Source organism: Mugil cephalus, chromosome 2 (genome assembly GCF_022458985.1).
Source record: "Mugil cephalus isolate CIBA_MC_2020 chromosome 2, CIBA_Mcephalus_1.1, whole genome shotgun sequence".
Classification (NCBI taxonomy): domain Eukaryota; kingdom Metazoa; phylum Chordata; class Actinopteri; order Mugiliformes; family Mugilidae; genus Mugil; species Mugil cephalus.
The window spans coordinates 20,693,573-20,715,631 of NC_061771.1; the positions used below are offsets into that span (position 1 = coordinate 20,693,573).

Genomic DNA, 22,059 nt, shown 5'->3' on the forward strand with positions numbered 1-22,059 from the left:
CTGGACACCAGAAACCTGAACATCTGCATCTAGAACACAAAGCTTTCCAGGTCCGATTAGGTCAACAGGCAAATTAGACAGAAATGCCATAATAATGCTATATCTGAAGCTTAATTAAAAAATTTCTTCATTTAGACCTGTATCCAAATAAATAATTTTGGTGACTGGGGCTGAGTGACAGTTTCCTGTCACTGATTTATAACAGGAAGAACAGTGTAAATGAATAGCATTAAAGTGTATTGTTCCATTGTTCCATTTGTTTTACATGCTGGCTCGCTGTCATGCCTCGATATGACACCAGTGAAAGTAGATACACTGTTGTCTTTCCTTTCAAGGCAGGCCTGTGTTTTAAAAATCCACGACATGCTCAGTCTTGATAGCGGGTAAAATATTTTAATAAGAGAACAGACGGTCATGAACAATGCATTCTCTGTTATCTCAGGCTGCCTGGATGGATTTTGATCAGCGGCACGAGTGAAAGCTTGGAGTTTGGGTTTATTGCGCTGTTTTCGGTGTCATACTGGCAAGAGAAAACAGCCACCAAACAGCAGCCTGAACCTCGTAATCTCTGATTTGAAACCCGTGTGCTATTGGGCAATTTTTTCCACTGGCATCTGTTCTTGACTATTAACGGAAAATCCTTTAAATGACCTCCATCCACAAACCAACACAACGTCACGAAGTAATCATGTTGTGGTTGAGGTTGGTTCAAATGTGTGTGTGTGTTTGTGTGTGTGTGTGTAAGTGTGTGTGTCATGTACGTGTGTAATGAGGTAATGAAAAAATACAGGCTGTGTGCAATCAGCTTCTGTTGTAGATGGAAATCCTTTCTCAGCTGTTTTACAGAGCTCCATAACAACGTCCTTGTACATTCAAAACTTTGCTTTAAATGAGACTAAATTCCTTAAATCCACAAGGAAGGGGAACACTGCTAAAACTTCCCTCTTTGAAAGATGTCAATATGTATATTACTTCACCATATATATATAAAAGCTTGAGCCAACATCTTTTCGATAAAAAACAAAACAACAGGCATGTTATCATTAGAGCATTTTAATACTGTTCTTTCTCTCAGCATTTCTCTTCTGGCAAAATAACAAAACAAATGTACACAGAAATACAACAGACAAACATACAACAACAATAAAAACAAAAAAGACAGGTTCTCCCTAAATAAACAGGGAAGTTCATGTATGTTGAAACATTTCAAACATATTCTGCCCCCCTCTCGCTGTCCAGAGCAACACAGACAGTCTTCCAGTTGATGCCGGATGTTGTGGGAAAGCAGATATATGAGCATCTGGGTCGGTGTTTATGCTGGAATATTGACAGGAAGTAGTGAAGCCAGAAAATGGTACGTCTGTTCTAGCGTAGTGCATGGATTCGACAATGTGCTGAGCTAAAAGCATTAGAAAAAAAAAATAATAATAACCTGAACAAACCTTTAACACACTGTAATATGAGATTTCACTGGTGACACAACCAACAACCAGTCATGGTATGTTTCTAAAGCCTGACTAAATTCATTGCATTACACTCATGTTTCTTCATTTTTAGTTTGTAATGTAATGTAATGCAATTTGTTGTAAAGACAAAACAAAGGCCCTGCTGTTCTTCACATATACATCAGCATCTGATATGACACTAAAAGACGTCATGAGGCCATGTACCAATGGTGCTAAGGTCTGTCTCTGTAAACTGGTTATACCGAGAGGTTTAAAAAAATGTTTTCAATCTAATTTAAATATAAAAAAAGAACACTAATAGCTTGTACGGCCTCCAGACTGGGAAAAAAAATACACCAGTACGCTGCATTTAGCCTGTATATTTCACAGTCTGGTTGGCGGTAAACAAGCAAAATAGTCTCCAAGCCACTGATCGCTGCAGACCAAAAACCCACTGGATGGTGAGAGTAGACTGGCAAGAGGGTATAAGAAAAAGAGAAAAAAGCAAGTGGGGGATACCGACTAGATGATATGGTCTGCAGCATGAAGAGGAAACTAGTGCCTAAAACTGAACATTGCCTTGAATCTCTTTGAAGATATTTCTTAACTTGGCACGTGTGCGCTGCTTTATAGGACTGTCCTCGGTGGCGGGAGGCCTTTGAACACAGTGTGGGGAGCGCTGGTGTTCAAAAACAGTCTGAGGCTTGTCTTAACCATGTCTTTATGGAGCGTTGGCAGACCTGGCACAGAGAATAAAGCGTCTTACACTCAACCGTTACATTCACTTGGTGAGTTACTTAGAGATATGCTGGCAAAAACAGAAGAAATTTGATCAAATTATTTTACGTTAGTAGAGATTTTAGTGGACAATTGGTCACTGCTGTTCCTTTTAAAATCGGACCCCCAAGAACCTGAGCTAGTATTAAGCCTAATTCCACTTTTTACTGCAAGTAGCTCAGTAAGGTTTTAGCTACGTGTAACCTAAAATGCAAAGAGACCACTATCATAATCAATGACGATGTATGCAGGCTTTTTCAAGCAGCAACGATTCATGTTTCAACTCACAACAACTGCAATACTGAATGGAAACAAACAACAACAAAAATACATGATAAAAAATTAAAAAAAAAACAAAAAAACAAACAACAACAAAAACAGAACATGATAATATCAACTAGCCACAACAGCCTGTCCATCATGGCACAGAACAATGCAGGCAAGTCCAATTCCAATTTATCTTTCACAGCAAATGTATCTCTCACGCAGCCAAAACGTTATCTTAGATCTGACCACAGAAAAATATTAATCGACATAAAAAAAAAATGTATTTTTTTTCTGGTCTGATGTTAACAAAAATATGGAGTTTAGACAACTTTTGTGTTTGCTAACTTATTACTACTACTGATTTTCAAAAGGTATTTGTTCTTATTGCATTTCCCTATGATCGTTAGTCTTGTGGCAGTATGTGAGAGGAACATTGGGAAGGAAAAAGAATATTTCTTTTCAGTGCAAGATCTTTTTTTAAATCCTCATGGAGTCATTGAAACTCCACTGTGAACTGTGACATGTGATCCAGGCGAGTCGACATCTGTATCACTGTTTTCAGTTCAACCAGGCTCATGTCCTCCAGTTCTGTAGCCCAAACGCTGAGCCCTTTTCTACCATATCCCCGAAATCCAGCAACAGGATTACAGCTCATTCACATTGTTTTTTTTATATAAACAAAGGAATTAAAACGAGCTGTCAGTTACAGTTACGTCAATGCAAAAAGGCACTTCTGTTTTCAGACTGCTACTAAGGCCCCTCTAGTCAATTGCACTTAATTTAATCATTTGATTGATTTTCACCACCATCAGACACTGCTTGGTGACTTTAAACCACATACTGTTCACTGTCCTACGGTGGTTTAGCACATATCCAATATGCTGTAATCTTTCAGCATCTCTGAAATAGATGATCCATTCTGTAGTGTCATCCTTCCACAATAAAGGATAGTAAGTGCCGCTTTTCAAAGTCTGGATAGCTGAAATTGGAATGAAAATTGGATTTGAATCACTAACTCAGCACTAGTCTGAGGGTCACGCTTTCCAAAGTCCTCCCAAGTGTTATGTCTGTGAAGGTTCTCAGTTTTTTGGACTAACAAGAGTTAGAAATAAGATGGCTTCAGGGATGATAGATTGTTATTTGATGGGCAGTGACCTTGCATCAAGGGTACGTCATAGTCCAAACCTCCATTTTGCTGCACAAAGTGAGGCGACTGAGGAGTGTGACAACGATCAATCTCAGGTTGCTTGTGGGGTAGTGTGCCATTTCCTCCGTTCTCCAGACAGGCCTTTATCCCTTCCAGTTCCATGGGATCAGGATCAGCCGGGCCCAACTCCAATTCCAATCCTGCATTAGCATGCCTCCTCTTCCTCAGACAAATAATCGTCCCAGCCACTACAGCTAACCCCAGGACCAGTGCCAGGGTAGCCAGAGCAGAGATGAGAGTGTACTTCACTGAGGTCTTTGTCTCCACCCAGGGCTCTAAAGATGTCAATGGAACTCCTTCAGTGCGAGCCTCTGTACAAGACCCTATTTCTACAGAGTTGTTGGCCCTAGAGTTGATTTTCTCCCCCATTGGGCTGGCACAGACTGAGTAGGTACAGTTGGGTCTCAAGCCACGCAAAGTGTACTCAGGGTAGGTTGCTGGTACACTCAGTATAATGGGGCGCCGGTCCGGCCCTGAGAGGTTCCGGTAGGTCAACCTGATGCCACGGATATGTGGCCGTGTCTCAATGAAACGGTGCAGGTCAAGAAGTATTGAAGTAGAGGTCACCTGTCGGGAAGTGATGGCATCAAGTTTACCAAGTATCATAGGGGTAACTACAGAAACTTCTGTTGGTGAGGTTTTCGGTGGCTCAGGGACCTCATCCACACTTTCGCAGTAGAGACCAGATGTTCCTGAGGGACACAAACAGCTCAGTTGGCCTAGTGGGTCGAAATTACAAGTGCCTCCATTAAGGCAGATGTTTGGTGGGCAGAAGTGCTCGTGTTCCCCACTGGTGGGGGAGACTGGAGGCTCTGGCGAAAGGTTATAGTTATCTGTTTTTGAGGAGACGGTCTCTTCACTGGGTGGTGGTGGAGGAGGAATAGCATTGGTGCGTGGGGTTTCTGGAGATGTAGTTGCTACCTGGGGAACATAAGTAGTTCCAATGGGGGAGCCAGTCAGAACTGTTGTGGTTGGTGGACATCCAAAATCTTTGTGCTCCAGTGCTGCAAGTGTTTTTCCAGCATTAACAAGAGGAAAGTGGCATCTAGTTTCCTCAGGCCTCCCAAGCGTCACACCTTTCTCTTTAAGCCAGACAGGGAACCAGGCTAATGGACACAAACAGTTGAATGGGTTCTCAGCTGCTGTCAGATGCATCAATCTAGGGAAGGTTTGGAAAAAACTATGGGGAAATCCCTGCAGATTAAGCCCACTAACGTCCAGGTCTTGAAGTCCAGACAGTTTCTGAAAGTCTTCAACCCTTAGCTCACCCAGTGGGTTAGCAGCCAAGCTCAGCTTGATCAGCCCCTTGAGGGAGTCCTGCTTTAAGGCTTGGGGAACCTCATCCAATTGGTTGGTGGAGATATCGAGCTCATGAAGGTTCTTCAAGGAGGCTATGAGATCTTCATCCACAGAGGTAAGCCCTAAAGAGGCTATCTTAAGGGCCTCCAGGTGGGGAGTGTGTAGATCCGAAGGCCCCAGGGCTGGAATGTTGTTGTAGCTGAGGTCTAGAAGGAGAAGCCTAGGGAAACGAATGGATGGCAGAGAGGTGAGTTGGTTCCCTTGCAGCTTGAGTTCCAGCAGCATCTCTAAACCTTCAAAAGCTTCCAAATGAATGTTCTGAATGCGGTTTGTATGGAGATACAGCCTCTCTAGCTGGACCAACCCAGAAAAACTGTATTTGGAAATGTGAGTAATCTGGTTTGCGGACAGGTCTAAGTTCTTCAATTTTGACAGCATCTGAAATACGCCATCAGGAATCTCTGACAGCTCATTTTGGCTCAGATCTAACAACTCCAGCTCCGTTAGACCTTTGAAGTCATCTTGTGACAATGTGACAATGCTGTTCTGAAAGACGTAGAGAGTTTGAGTGGTAGTGGGAACACGGGGAACAGTTGTGGATTGGCTGCGAATGCAGAATATTGTCTCCTGGGTCTGGCAGTTACACTCTGTCGGGCAGTTGTAGGATAGCACCAGTCCAGAAGAGAGGAAGAGGACCAGCAAGTAATGTAACATGGTGATGATAGGCTTGAAACTCTGAAAGACATAAGGGGGAGAGAAAATGCTTGGTGTTAATTGCCATTTGCTTCTATTTAAATGAAAATACATAACATAAAATAGAAATACCATGAACAAGAAAAAGTGTTATGCCAGAAGTCCTGTTCTGAATGTACTACCTAAAAAATGAGCAGATACCCCAGGGATCAAGGCAAAAAGGCCAAGTGAGAGGGTAACATGGCCCACCCAGGGTGACCCTTCTTGGATAAGTAAGGAGCTCATTCAGCCTTTTCCTTGTGTTTATGACACGGTCCTTAGCTCGTGAAACCCAGTCTGCAGTAATGCAGCAGGACACCGACAGCCACCAGGCTACTACATACAAACATAAGCTAAGGCAAATATGGTGTGAACACACATATGCACACACAGAAGAACTGGTGCTGGACAGATGATCCAGTAGTGTGTGTGTCTGGAAAGTGTGACCGAGAACTCCAGACTAACTGGAGGCCAAAAAGAATGATTTAATCTGATTCAGTTTGGATGACTCTGTATAGTGTCAGACTCTCAAAGACAGAGACTTAATAGTGAAAAAGTCAAATGGTAAAAAGATAAAAGCAAACATTTAATTTAGAGGAATAAAAAAACTAGAACAGTGTAAATAAAACAGATTTCCAAGCATTTGAAATGCTGCCATTTCTACTATGAGGTTAGAAGTTCTATGATGTTCACGGAAATGTTCGCATGATAGATGGCCAGTTGCTTAAAGTAATTTCCAAATTACAACATAGTGAAGTAGAGGATTATTTGTCATCATGTCTATTAGTCGCCTCCCCTCCCTTCCTCTCATCTCTCCCCTTCAGTCCTCTAGTCTGGTTTGGGTTAGTACACTGTTGCACTGCTGCCCTCTCCAAGACTCCTGAGGTGAAATTTGAGGAGAAACCCAAGATGTTTTATTAAAGTCAGGGGCGCACCTCCGGCCCCATGCCCCCGTTCCCTTACCGTCCACTGCCTCCTCCACATATTCCCCTCCACTCATAACATACAAGGCCAGAGTCTGTCAGCAAAGAAGGAATGTGCAATATTCCCCTTAAAATCTATTTTTGTGAATAGGCAAGCGAAAATCAGAAGGTGTAGGGATACAGACAAGTTACACTGATGACGGAACGTGCAACAATATTCTTGTGACTAATGCTCGATTTAACAGCTTTTTTAATTTTGAGCCACTGGCAGTCTTGTGGTGGGGATTCAGCGGCGCATTAGAAAAAGATCAAACCTCTAACCTGCTTCTCTCTCCTTACTAATAAATAATAACTAATAACTGTGTTTCCTTTACCCCTAGAAATGCTCAAAACCCAACTACCCCAATAAAAAACTTGTAATGGAAACCTGTACATTTTGAAAAACCTCCCAAATATCACTAAAACATTTTTACGCTCTCATGAGGTGGTTTTTCAGACGTATCGATATAAAAGTTTATCGTAAAAGTGCAGTGGAAACACTCTTCTTTCACGGTTCCCCGTCACCTGGAGATGATGCAGGGGGTCATGTGACCAGTTCATTTGAAGTCCATCAGCCACAAAGTGAAGTCAGGTGTGACGAGAATTTGAGAGAATTGTGGGATATTGTGAGAGACGAGACTTTACGACAGTAACAGCTCCTTTGCAAAACACCTGTCAGTGGAAACACATGCAAAGGTTGTACTTTAAAGGATGAACTGTGTGTTCTGACTGGTATATTAAACCACATAATGCTGTCTGGTTTTGACAGCTTACAACTGTGATGCTGTTTGAGTCTTGTCCATACAATGTCTATCCGCCTGCCTGGGCTGAAATGTGAAAATGACAGGAGAATCTGTTTAACCCTTTACAAGAACCTCACTGAAATGCCTGGAAACACAAAATTTCAAACCAAGAGTGTTACTGCAGCACATTAGAAGAATTTCTACATTTACATTTTTCAGTTTTTCTACTTTTTTTTTAATTTTTATGTAGGAAATCATGGTTAATGAAATTGCCATATGTGATTTCTTGCCCTTAGTTGGTAAACAAACGTAAACGTCCGTATGTATTTCAGACCTTTAGAACATAAGTGCGAACACTAGAACACATTATTTCTTTGTGGTACCTAATAAAGCAGTTACGCTCAAACATTTCTTTTCTACATGTTTCATTACAGTTAGGTGTAAAAAAAAAAAAAAAAAAAAATTACTTCAAGTGTCAATGCAACATCAGCTCAATTTGTTCCATACGAGGAGACAAGAGGAGATTATAAAGTAGCACAAAAGCCGGGGAAGAACACTGCCTGGAATCACGCTACGAAAGTCACCAAACAACTCTGTCACATCATGTTCAGAACAGCTGTTGTTACGTGTGCTATGCTACAAATGCAAATGACAACAATTAACACCCACTTGCACACGAGCAAACAATGAAATGTCTGCATTCAAACTGCACGCTCCAGCGATGACAAAGTGTTCTCGCTACGACAGGACTTGTGACTGCTTTTGCTTCGACTTGATGTCTTTGTTTGAAGACACGCTCTGCTCCTTTGTGTGCAGCTGCTCACTGTTTGGAGCTGCTTGTTGAGGTGCCGCTGCTGGTTGAGTGAACAATGTGACGTGATGACTGAAACATGAATGAGAGAACAATAGTGTCGTAGAGGAAAGGAAATAGAGACAAAACTTATTAAATTAAAATCACTACTATTGCGCTCTTTAGGATAAAACGTGTATCTGCAAGTATTAATCATTTGTGACTAATTTACACTTTGTATGTGGTTTCAAAAGTTATGCTTCTGCCAAAAGGCTGATGTCAGGGCATGCACCGCAGGTGAAAGTTCTTCTACGGGATGAGCCACTCGCCGCTTGTCTGCAGGTGTTATTCAGGTAAAGCCGGTTGTTTTCATACTGTTGTGGTAGAAACACATTCAGTGTTCCCTCATTGAAAAAACTGACAGGAGAAATAAATGACCATCTTGTGACCATTCAGTGTTCTGCTGGGAAATGTTTAAACCCGGCATTCATGTGAATGTTACTTAGACATGTACCACCCACCTAGACCAGACCAGACACCCCCACCCCATAGCAATGACACTCCTTGATGGCAGCAGCCATCCCCAGCAGGATGCAGCCTGACACAGACACACACACACAAAAATGGTTTAGGAATAACAAATTCACTAGATCCCAAACTGATCGAGTATGTGTGTGATGCACTTGAACAAGCCTGATGCACAGAGGACCCAAAGCCCCCCCACTAACAACATCCTGTTGCCAGACACCACAGGACACCCTCAGAAGGTCCATGTCCATTCTCCGATGAGGAGAGAGATAGGGAATCCTACACACTATTAGGAAAGTGGTCATAATTTTATGCCTGATATAACTTTGTATGTCAAGCATCTGTATTTTGAAGATATAAGTGCTATAGAACTTTTTTAATCTATAAAATAGGAAATAACGTTATTGATCATAATCAGAAGTACTGGTTGTGGCGCTGGTGGACAAAGCAGATATATTTAATTAATTATATTATATTCAGCTTTGTCGGCCACGAAAGCGAGAAAACGTGAAAGACTAGGGCTTTTCTATCACGCCAGTGTGTCGTTTGACACTCGTCTAGTGCGCTTTAAACACATTTTCTTCAAAGAAGTTGCAGGAATGCACATCTATTCTTAACAGGGTCCACAGCCTGCTTCATAAACACCTCCTCCATTCTGAAACGGGCTCAGCTTTTCAAAGGAATGACGAGAGGAAGAGGGGAGGAACAGGCTTATTTTAAGCGTGGCTCTTTTTTATTTCAACAAAAAACAACAACAACAAAAAGCAAAAGAAACCAACTTGGTCCTCTTGTTGACCCGGTGCCCATATAACAAAGCTAGGAGTCTGCCAAGTACCATATTTAACAATCAGACAATGAGGAGCACTTGGATTCTGCGTGCAGTCAATCCCTCATTACACTGCCTTCACAAAACACAAGAGTTGAAAAACCAGTTGCGCTTCGACTGATTCATAATGCAATGTGACAACTTTTGCCCGTGTCACAGCCAGCGCTACAGCGTATCTTCAGCTATTAGCATGAGGCAGGGTTAAAAGAGAAACAAGAGAAACATCACTGTCAAAATGACACGAAACAGTTCAACACACACACACACACACACACACACACACACACACAACCTGCATAGCAGCACAGCACTCGGCCACACGCGCATTCCTGCACACCAGCAGACGCACACTCACACACGCAGTCTACAACACAGCTGGATTCTGTTACCCACAATCCACCGCAGCCATCTCTCACTGTGAGACAGAATGAGAGGCCCACATAAACCTCTGTCCTCCCCCGTGATAAGAGAAAGGTAGTGAGGGAGAAGAAAGGGGGGAGACTGGTTGACACCGAGTGTGTGAGTTAAACTGAGAGGGGAAAGGACAAAAGGGAAAGACGGGCAGAGAGAAGCATGGTGGTGTATTAATGGCCGGCAACTGACAACCGCCTCCATTAATCCAAAATGAGATGTAAACAAGGCAGACTCCTTTAAATGCAAAAGTCAGCGACGCAACCCAGGAATGACCGGGTGCATGTTCACCAGAAATGTGGAGGGAGTCCTGAAAAAAATCCTGCATTTGACCGTTACTTAGCGTGAACACAGTTAATTACAACTTACTTTCAAAACTTCACACAAAGTGACAGGAATGACTTAAAATAAATGGAACCCAATCACCATAACTTGTTAGGTTCAAGATTATTTGTAACTGCCAGCACAGTTCGCAGACTCTACCATATTTAGAAATACTCAGAAGAAAACTTCAATCCAACTTGATGGGATCATACAACTGTGGGCAGCACTTGCCACAAAAGGAAATCAGATTTTTACCACTTGAAGGTAAAAAGGGACGAGGAGAGTCTGGAAGGGCCGTAGAAAAAGAATCAAGGGGGATAATGGGATACTATATTGTGTTCGAAAAGTTGGTCTCCAGGGAGATTACCTCATTTTTATTTAGGAAAAAAAAGTGGGAGTGGGGGGTTAGTGGTACCGACTCCCCAAAGTGGTATATTGTGTTACCTTGTGCTTGAAAAGCTTAGCCGTAAAATCTGTCTAACACCTTCAGTCTTTCTCAAACTTCTAACTATTGCGTAAGTGGAGGAAGCAGATCCATGTGCTGTAATGCTTTTACGCAGGAATGTGTACGGATACGCACCAACGCGCATGTGTACTAATAATACAATAACACTGAATACGCCTGAATACACGGAAAACAAATAGAAATGTTAGTGAGTGGTGTGACAACCCTGGAGCATAACACAATAGTGATAGTTTTGGTCTGCCGACACAATGCAGTAGGAGGAGCGAAGAACCAAGACCTGAGTAATTGTGTTGTTGATAAATGGGTTCTATCTCTTTAGGAATTTGTGTGTTCTTGTCTGCTCTTGGCTTGAAACATTGTCACTTTCTGCCCAAGTCCTGTCCCAATTCAAAGTACAGTAGTTTTGTCCAAAAGCCCAGATGCCTTTTGTTCCCCTGTCCCTTTTTATGGAGGATGCATCAGGAGGTAACTTGTATGGACTTAGCTGCATCAAGTGTCCCAGAATGCATCATCATTGGGGGCATCAACAAGTTGCTGCTGTTCCATAAATTTCCAAAAGACCCCATCCCCTCCTTCTCCAAAGTCTGACGTAGAACCCATCTAGTCTGAACTACCAAGGACTCAAGTCTAAACTTTACATATCTGTACATCTCTGTGGATCAGGCTAGTTTGGGATCTAATGAACCTGGAGACCAGGTCCAAACCATTTTTCTGTTTGTGTCTGTGTCAGGCTGCATCCTGCTGGTGATGGCTGCTGCCATCAAGGAGGCCGGGGGTGCCTGGTCTGGTCCAAGATGGTCGATGTTATTAACTTCTGCTGTCAGTGGTTTTAATGTTGTGGCTGATCAGCTGCCACTATCTGAACTAAAGACAAACATCCCCAGTCATCCTCTGTGTAATGGTTGTTAACTGCTTATGTCTAGACTGGGCGGTGACAGCTGTGATGTGATCTATGAATGATGAAGAGAAACCATACTAACACAATTAAATACATCAAATGACACATGGAATTGTTTGACAAAAACATTACTGCATTTCTACAGTGAACTAAGACGAAGCCCAACCACCTCATGTCATTAGTAAGTCTCACTGGACCCGACGGACCGTGTGAAAGATATGACAACATTTACGATTTGTCTAAAAGCTCAATAATACATCAGTTTTGGTTTCCTTCAAACTTTAGTCCAGCTCTTCTGCTCTCACACACAAATGCATAGCAGGGGAATAACCAGTCACCTCTGGAGCAAATTAATAACATGGTGCGGGACAGCCCATCTCCACCTGTTATTTCAAACTTCCCTGAACCTCCCTCATCACGTTTTCCTCAGCTGCTGGATCTGATCTGCTCTGAGTCAGGTCTTTTCTTATCTAATGTTTTTTATTTTTATTTTCAAGTGTCTGTGTTGTTGTTGTTACAAGTGTCTGTGTGTGGTGTCTGAAAGTCTTCTACTACGAGCCGATCAAGCATTACGATTTATAATGAATTGGGCTACTCCCAAGTTACCATGGTGTTGTTTCACAGATTACACGATGACGCGATAGAAGCGCCAAACAAACCCAGTCAGCCAAGTGGATAGCATTGGCCTCTGTGATGCCTCTGACTCAGGTATGGCAACCGTTCCAGCTATGCTTCTGCGGCTATGTTTAAAATGCAGAGTGGCATTTAGGTATGCTGCTTCTGCGGCTTGCTCGACCGGGGCACCCATTTGTGTGTTTAGGGAATGTACGGTAGCTGTTAGAAGATGCAGTCAAACAACAGAACCTGCCAATTTATCAACGTATCTGTCCTCAACTTGAGGTGCTTCATTTACAAAAGCAACTGCTCATGTGATTGCAAATGGAGATGCAATGACAACTTCTGGAAAGATCCTCCCGTACTGAAGTTTCTTCAAGACTTAGTTTTAAGGTCAACAAATTAAACACTTAGAGGGAGAGACCTAACACGCCGGATTTGTAGCACATGTTGTAAACACAGGTCAGGATTAGGGTTTAACTACAAATTATAGTCCCACGTTACTATGAAAGCTATGCCATGACCTGACATCCACCTCCCCAGAAATGTAATTTCGTGTCAAGGCGACTGCAGACTGTGGCAGATGGTCTGAAATGGATTTCCTTGTTCTCGTGTCTCAGCAGCGGAACCAGCACAAAGCGTTCTATGTAGTTCTGCCTCCTACAAACCATCTACTCAGAAGTCTCTACTCGATGTTCTGTGCCGCAAGGATTTCAGAGAACGTAACTGTTGATCAACTGTTGTTGACCTCAACTCAGCTCAGCTCCACACGCCATTGTGTGTGAAGTACAAACTCATCACGGTGGACCAGTTGTCGCTTAGCATTTTAGTGGCATGATTACAGAACACCTGGTGCAGGGACCTTGAGGCTGACATCACACAGTGTGGTCTGACACGGAAACGGCTGGAAAAGAAGGTATGGCAGACTGCAAACAACGGCTTGTGGTCCATGAAGGAAAGATAGTTTGACGAATTACAGAACCTAGGGCGTAGGCTCTGTGCAGACTGGTTGCAGGGCTGTAAATGGGGCAGCAACCTCCAGGTCTGGGCAATGAACTGCAGTTCATCGAGTGGCTACTTGAGGCTCCAAAAGGCAGCAAATCCCCGTAGAACCCCCACTTTACGGCATTATTAAACATGTTTTATTAAACATGTTTAGCTACCAACAGAGCCCTCTCACAGGACACATCTTGGTTTATGACCTACAGCTTATGTAGATGAAACTCGCTGATAATGTTCTGTTTAGGTTTGTGTGCCAGTGCCACTGTTAATGTGCCCACTGGGTTCCTGGTACACCTAAATGAGACATTTCCAACAACAAAGTCTTTATATGTGAAAGTTCTATCACATACATCTTAGCAATTATGGTGTTGTATTACTGGAGTAACTGGAGTTAAAGTGCAACAATATATGTCATATTTCGTATTAACAATTTGCTACTGCTTGTCCTGGGGCACTGTTTCCTTTTACTCCACATTACCGCCACAATCTGTTGAGCTAAGTTTATGTTGTTGTGGTTGTTGTGGCCTTGGGCACAGGGGCCTGCAAGTGTGACATAACCTGCGACCTCCGGTGCACTTGATGATATTTCAGTTGGTCATACACCTTTAAAATATTCCAGCTACCTGCTGTGTGGAGGGCATGGTTCATCTGTTCTACACACTGGACTGCAGTAGGTGGTACCGAGAAGCTGTAGAACTTCTTTCTGCACTTAAGACACAATAAGGCTTCCCTGCAGACAGATGCTACAGAATTTGTGCCACAGAAACTGTCATGGTTAAGATTGTATGAGGGAGCAAGTAGTCAGTCACAAGAAGCCTTAGAAGCCTCTGCAGCCTTCGAAAGTTTGGAAATAAATGTCTCGCTTTCAAACCGTTGAATCCTGTCATCCAAAAGCTTGCGTGTGCATCAGCATTTCCATCCTGCTGCAACACAAACATAAACCAAGTCCTCACTGTTCAATAGTCCCTCAGCAACTGAATGCTTTGAGTAGGACATAACCAACCTGGCGGTGTTACCTTGCGGTACAGGCCCTTGATTTGGAATGACTTTTGGTGATACCAGTTTTTCCACTGAGGTGGTAAAAGAACAAGCTTAAAGTGTAGTTGGCATATTCCATCAACGGCTAGAGCTGCAAAACAGTGTGTGGGTGTGTCGGTGTGTGTGTTTGTGTGCGTGGGTGTGTGTGTTCAGTGGCTCCAATTTTGTGGCGTCTGTCAACAGTTGGAAATGAGCATGTCACCTGTTGTCGGCCTCACACAGGTGTGCCAGCAGGCGCCTGGCAACAAACACAACCCCGTCAAACACCATCTACTACTTCACCTCTCTCTGCTTCTTCTCACTGCTCGAACAAATGTTCTTTATCCTCCCCGGGAAGTTCACAATCGTCCAGATGTTTTAACGTCTTTTGTGCATACGTTTTAAAGCCTTTGCAGCTGGATACAGGCCCAGTACTCTTCAAATTAGGGCAATACAAACCATGTGGCATTCCTAGAAAGAACCCAGACTAACCTGTAATTTACAAATCGGGTGTTGACTAATTTAAAGTATATACTCAAATGCTCTTCTGTGTCAGCTTGAGTTTTCTCCACAATGAAATTCAGTTTCATAAAAACAGTTTATGGACTTTTCACCCTGAAGCGGCGAAGTGTACCATTAATTTCCATTCACCTCCCCCAAGATCAGTCACTTTCAGGCCTGTCATCACTTGTCACTCACCTTAATGAGCTGTTCACATCTGGGAACGGCATGTCTCCTTACGCTAGGTAACTGACACAGAAGCAATAAGTGTCTCTCATCAGAAGCAAAGGCTCACCGAGTTTTTCAATCAGAATTGGTGAAAACGCAATAAACTTCCCTGAACTGGTTCTCTTTTTATTGCCCAACATCCCTCCATCCATCCCTCCATCGTTCCACCTTCAGGCATGATTACTGATTGATGATTACCTGTGGGACTGTTACCCAACAGGGGCCCCTTGTGCTTTTTTTTTTTTTTTTTTTTTTCCCCTTCCAAACTCAGGCCTCTGGCAGGGTGTACAGGGTGGGCAGAACCGAAGGGGACGGGTGGGGGTGTTACAGCCCTCTCCTCCTGTTTTTACAAGTCTAGACAGATACTGTACCATTACAGCTTATCTGCACTTTAACAAACACCAGCCCCAGCTCTGGTGCTGACTGAACTTTCTTTCTTTTTGTCGCTTGCTGCACACTTGCCCAGTCCACATGAACAGTCTGCAAAACAGCCCAAAATCTATCAGGACAGCACGTGTCAGACGTGGTATAAGCAGTCCATATCCACATGTGGAATACGTCCACACATTTACTCATGGAAATAGAGGTCCTTGGCTGCTTCATGTTGTCATTGTCGCTAAGTAAATATGAGGACGTGCAATTAAGTGAAGCAATCATAACTTTCGGTCACAGCAACACTTTCCTCATCTGGTAAAATTCAGCAACGCCTGGCAAAAGCTGGTTCATGTAATCCTTGACCCTGATTATGTAAAGCAAAGTTCTATGACTGCATAGCAGCAGAATTGTATTCAGATTACTCACTCTTTCACCAACGGCCTGGTATCATTCTTTTGAGTAAAAAATATTTGAGCAGAACTTTTAAAGATGTTTTAAGAACCCAGTCAGTACTTTTACGTAGTGATAATGTTAAACTTAGATGAGAAATGAATCCGAAATGAAAACTAGGAATCCCATGCATTTGTGTCGTGGTGTTTTATGCAGAGCAAAGCACTACATAAAATCTGAGCCTTGAATGTGCTCAAAGCTTATTTCAGACTCCCCTACAGGCTCAGGAGCAGCTACAGGCTACAGGCTGGCGTGCGTTTAGGAGGCTTAGGATTATCATGGGACCTCCGTCTTCACCAAAAGTAATTTGCGCTGGAAATTTACACGCATGGCAGACTTGCACTGGAAAATCAGCAACAATCAGCGCCGTTATTTACTATCACTCATCTCCGAATCGCATTTGCTCTGTGCAAACACGACTTTACGCATGGATGCTCGCTGCCCCTGCGCACGGACACTTCCACCAACTGCCCACTGCAGCTGGAGCACCTCATTAACCCAGGGTTAGGTCAGAGAGTGTGGACGGATTTACCGCTGCGATACGTCTATAGGAACTGCCAGTGAGGACAAACACACACGGACTCATGTTTCTATCTTTGCGAGGACCTTTCATGGGCATAATGCGTTTCCTAACCCTAACCTGAGTGTAACCTCACTGTAAAACCAAGTCTTAACAGGTTTTAACACCGGAAAAGTTTGTGGCTCAGGAAAATGACTGCACGTCCTCAGCATTCCTAGTATTGTGCAAATCAGAATGCCTTTAATCAGTTTGCCCCGCGCAACTTCACAAAAACAAGGACACACACATGTATTTCATAATTGGATTATATGTAGAGAATGGAACTCTGAACAGAGGACAGTCTCTTAAGGCGAACCGTCGGTGTTTGTGTGTAGAAATGTATCCGCGATGATGGATGTTGTTTTAGCATGTGTGTGGAATGGGTGTTTACTTTGTCACTTATCTATTTACTTCAACTCCTGACAGATCCTTTAAAGTAAACACACGCACCCGCACACAAACACACACACACACACACACTTGTGCTTGTCTCTGCTGGAGGGGGGAATCAATTAGTGCGAACTGAACTGTGTGCGTGCGTGTGTTTGTTTGGCTCGGTTAAAGCCACTGACCTTGACTGGTTCATGACCCAGAAACAAAGGCAGCCTTTTGCACAGAATCTGATTTTAACTCTTTGCGGTCCCGTTTCAGAGCCGTGCCGGGCCCGTCAACTTTTACGAGACCGGACCTGTTCCCCGCCATTATTCTCACACTGTGAGTCTTTTGAGGACCCCTTTGTGTCTGCCAGAGAAGGAAAGCATGCGACTAATTTTAGTTTGAACGAACTTTATCCTGCACTAGTTGGGTAACATGTCACTGGAAATAACTGTGAAGAAAGCCCAGAGCCTTCTACTTGGATTGGGAAAACGTTTTAACAATAGCAGAACCTCCACTGTTCAAAGTCAACAAAAAAAGCCTTAGCTGATGAAGTAGCGTGCAGTCGGATTGCCGACGTCATCAAACATAAACGCACACGTGTCGGAGTTCGTATCTCCTCTGCGGACGATTAATCGGGGCAGAAAACAGACTCTCTCTGTTTGCACCAGGAGTTATCACACTCGCAAACACTCTCCTCGAGCAAAAGAACTTCCTCAAAGTCACGGCGGATGTAATGAATTGTGTTGCAACTGTAACACAGCAGCAAAAAGGTTCCCTAAGTCACCCCGCAAGTGATTTAGTTGCACGAGGTCAGAGGTCATGTTAACACTCTTGCTCCTTCTGTTTGTTTTCTTTTTAGAATGAATGGTATCAGTGTGCAGCTGCGCTATCTGAAACGCCGCGTGAATGTTGGTGTGAAGCGGCCGGACAAAGCTGGACAGACTGTTTTAAGGAATGTTTCATCAGCTTGTAGGGATGGGTGCCGTTCAGGTTTTATCCGTCATCGGTGCCAAACTGGTGCTTTTGAAACGGTGCCGGTGCTGAATATATTAACCAATAGGTGTCCGAACCTGCCATTCTTTAATAAGCACCATTCTTTAGGTGCTTAAAGAATGGAAAACATACAAACTTTGGCTTCACAACAAACTGTCATAATTATCATGATATAAACAGTAGTGTGTGGTCTCTATCAAACATGGTACATTCCTTGGCTTTTAAAAAAATGTGTGTTAGATGATTCATCAAATTCCAGGTGTTACCTCCCTTGCACAATATCTCTTTGGAGCACTCGCTGCAGGTTGCCAAGTCTGCATCTTTTGAGGTGAAGTGCAGCCAAACTTTTCGCCTTAGGCATTTTGAAGGTTCACTTCCACCCATGCAGGTGGAAAATCTGTAGCGTCCGGTAGCCAGTAGCGTCGGCACAGCAACAGAGCAAAGGGGGCGCTAATTAAAAATTCAGTGGCACCGACATCTGTGTTCATCCACCGTTTGCATAGCACCGGCACCGTTATGGCACGGAGTATCGGCACCCATCCCTGTCAGCTTACGTGTTTTTATAAACTGATCAGGCATATCATTATGACCACCTTCCTAACATTGTGTGGGTCTCCCTCGAAAACAGTTGTGACCCATCAGAGGATGGACAAGGGCCTTCCAAGAGCGTTCTGTGGTGTCTGGTAACAGGATGTTGTTAGTGGGGGGCCTTTGGGTGCTATGGGTTGAGGGGAGGGGCCTCTGTGGATCATCCCACAGATACTTGATCAGTTTGGGATCTAGTGAATGTGGAAGCCAGGTCAACACCTTGAGCTGTTTGACATGTCCCTAAACCGTTTTTGTGTGTGTGTCTGTTTCAGGCTGTTTCAGTGGTTTTAATGTTGTGGCTGATCAGTGTATTTTGTATGAAGCAACACCGAGGAACAACCACAGCTGCAACGTGGAAAACTACTCATGACACACTTAAGATATGCTTGCCTTCATTATTAAATGGCATTGTTTGGCTGCACTGTGAACAGTTAGACCAGTTTGTTTTTCCCATAAGGTATCAGCTCAGGGAGTGTTTGCCGTAGTATCAGATTGCACTCTCTGCCACTGTGGCAAGCACAGGTTTTGCCAGATCAAGCACTAGTCAGAACCAGCAGGACCGAGTTTGCGTGTGTAACAGGACGCCTGGTGGAAAATAACAGTCTGTCGGTTTGATGTCAATCACACGAACTGAAAGAGCCACAAGTCAAAAAGTCAATGCATTGTAAAGTCATTAGTTCAAGCTAAAAATATGAACGCTGCGACCAGTCACATGACACTGCTGAGAAATAGCAGACACCAGTGTGGCTACTGGAGTATGGTGAACGTGGTGTCAAGCCTTTAAGGCACTTAAAAAAAAAAAAAAAAAAAAAGCCCACTTACTGCTTTCCCTTCCAGTGACAAAGCACCATCCAATCCGTCTTTTTTCTTTTTTTTACACAAAACATCATCAACATCATTTCACATGTTTGCATCTAAAATGGCATGCCTCGCTGCACGCTGGCTGGCGTAACCGGACTCCGAGGAAGGCAAATGTGAAGGAATGGCAAAGACACGCTCCGCTGCAGATCGGGCGCTGACACACGACTCTGTAAAAAGCCCCCGGGCTTGTGGGGATGTTTGGAGACGGAATGGGATGAAAAATGGTGTTGGTGGACGGATGACATGCATATACAAACACACACCCAAACGAAGGCATGCACACACACACACACACAGAAGCAACAAGAGACCTCGTTTGATTTTACAATAGTTGCACAAATAGGGCTTGCCAGAATAGAGCGTGACTTGGCTGTTTATTATATTTGAAAGTAATAAAAAAGTGACAGAAAACGAGGGGTTGGAGCAAAAAAAAAGGTCGGCCACATACACTCAAAACAGCCCTCAGAATGCAGCCAGATAGTTGCCAACCTCATTTAAACAGTTTAATATGAACGTTTGAAGTGTGTTTTTGCAGTTTCATAGAGGCTGAAACGGGCCAGTGGAAGCGATACCACGCTTCTGACACATTCTTTTGAAGATAGCATATCGGCCTGTTTGATTTCATGGGAAGATGTGTGACCGCTTCAGCTAGTCAAGAAAAACACAGCGGCTCAGCTGAGCAACAAACGGGACGAACAGACTGTTTCTTGGCTTGTTTGGTTTGGCACATGTCTGCACATTAGCTCTGACCACAACAACTGTGACTAAACGCGCAGGTATGCGTTAAGAGGATTTCTGACGTGCATTTGCATAAATGAAATGCACTCTCCTTATCGCGAACATGTTTTTCCACATATCAATCACAGCCAGTCCACGAGACAAATCCCTCTGGATCATCTGAATGTTTAATTGCACTGTCAGTTAAATGGCTTGATCCTAACATGATCCAGCCCATCTTGTCGTTTCAAGCCTTGTTTTTTTTTCCCCCCTAGATTTTACATCAGGGTTTCAAAAGAGTTACTTACTTTCAGCCTCTACATTAAGCAAACATTGGGTCTACATCTATCATCTCAGATCAGGACTGCATATGCCATAAATTTGGTTTTAGCACATAGAAAATTAATCCCACGCGGGGTGTGCAAAAGTTCCTGTGGCCAGAGATCATGCGGTTTCCAGTCAATTTAAACCCTGCAGTGGAAATGTTGCTTTTTGTTTTTAGGGTTTGGTAAGAGCTTAACGATCACTAAAAACACATTGTCCGTAAGTTCAAACAAACAACCACTTAGAGTCTCAACAGGCCAAATGTTCTTTAAGGTGGCAATTATATAAAAAAGCAGTTTCTTTCAACATCACTGGGTCACATTACAGCAGCTTTCACTCCATGTGCCCTGTTGTTTGCTCAGTCAGCTTTCCTGATGCGTGGTGCCGATACTCTGCTGACAAACTTGGGGGTTCAGACTCAAGATAATGGTTTTAATTATTTTACATGATACAGCCCTTGTCAGTGTCCAGATTCAGGTCTTAATGAGAGTCACAAATTTTCTCTGAAGAATCTCTCAGCAGCTTCCATGCTTCCATTTAGATCTAATCAGAAGTTAGGGTATTCCAGTCGTCCCTATCCCTAGCAACATCTTCCACTTCGTCCTGAGGGACCATTGTTATGTAATCCCTCCAGTGAGTTCTTAATCTACCCCGAGGGTCTCCCACCAGTTGGACCTTCCCTGGTAAACCTCCAAAGGGACCCTCAGTGACCAGGAAACATTTCCACCAAAAGCCGGAACCACCTCAACAAACTCCTTCTGACATGAAGGAGCAGTGGTTCTGAGGCAGCTTGAAAAGTAACGCCAGTTATGTATATTCATAATGTCCACACGAATGCCTGGCCCAAAAGTTTCCCAGAGAAAATTGCCACAAGATGATCACTGTTGTTCACTTCTCTCGTCAGTAGCCATAATATTATGGCTGATCGGTGTGGCACGCGGTGACTGTGACGTACTCTTGGGTAATCTAACACCCTCACTCACTGGTGAACTATAGGCACTGCAATAAGTGCAGATTCCTTCCTGAAACCCCACATCGCGCGCGCCTTTCCATCACCTTGAATGATGGCAGCAGTCAAATTTTAATGAGCAGGGGTTTTAGCGAAAGCCAGAAGCCTCTGAACGAACTAACAACCCAATCGAGTCTCAACACAGACATATTGCGCGCACTTTTCTGCCATAATCGAGCCTGAGAAATTGCTCCATCAATCCTCGCTACCTCCATTTGTCTAATGTGTCCCATCTGTTCCAGTGTTGCAGTGTGGTGTGTCTTGGCCTCATCAGAGGTAGGGAGTGACCTACTGACTGCTTGTTTTGGACTTGCAATGGTCTGTCTGTGTTTATAGAGCGTCTTGCTTTTGCTAGTGTATTGGCCTGGCGCACATGACGGACTCGAAAAAACAAACACCAGAAAGTTTAAATTCAGTCTGGCAGGTAACAGGGGATAACCCAAAATAAACTGCCGCCTCGTATAACTCGATTTGCAAAAACCAAATTAGCAGAACTGACAGCATTATCCCCTATAATTGTCTTCATAGATCAAAGGCTATACAACCGTGTCTCAGTCCAGAATCCCAACAAAAATGCATGCCTTATTAAAGACAAACAGGCCATTTAAACTGCTCCGGGCATGACAAATTTGCCTCTTTATGTTCCTCGCAGCAGCATGTGCACAGCTAGACTTTAGACATAGAAACAGATATGGAAGAATGATGCAATGTAATGCTTTCAAAAATATGAATAATGTTTTTTTTTTAGCAATTTACAAAATGCAAAG

General features: G+C 43.4%; 1 protein-coding gene across 1 annotated transcript in view; it reads right to left on the bottom strand.

Moving 5' to 3' along the window:
• Window positions 1-1,037: 1,037 nt before the first annotated feature.
• Window positions 1,038-22,059, bottom strand: part of LOC125004447 (vasorin-like) — a 31,363-nt gene continuing 10,341 nt past the window's right edge. Inside the window, exon 2 of the mRNA XM_047579046.1 lies at window positions 1,038-5,730. Within this exon, the coding sequence (XP_047435002.1) occupies window positions 3,592-5,709 (2,118 nt within the window). The 5' untranslated portion in view covers window positions 5,710-5,730 and the 3' untranslated portion in view covers window positions 1,038-3,591. The remainder of the gene's footprint in view (window positions 5,731-22,059) is intronic.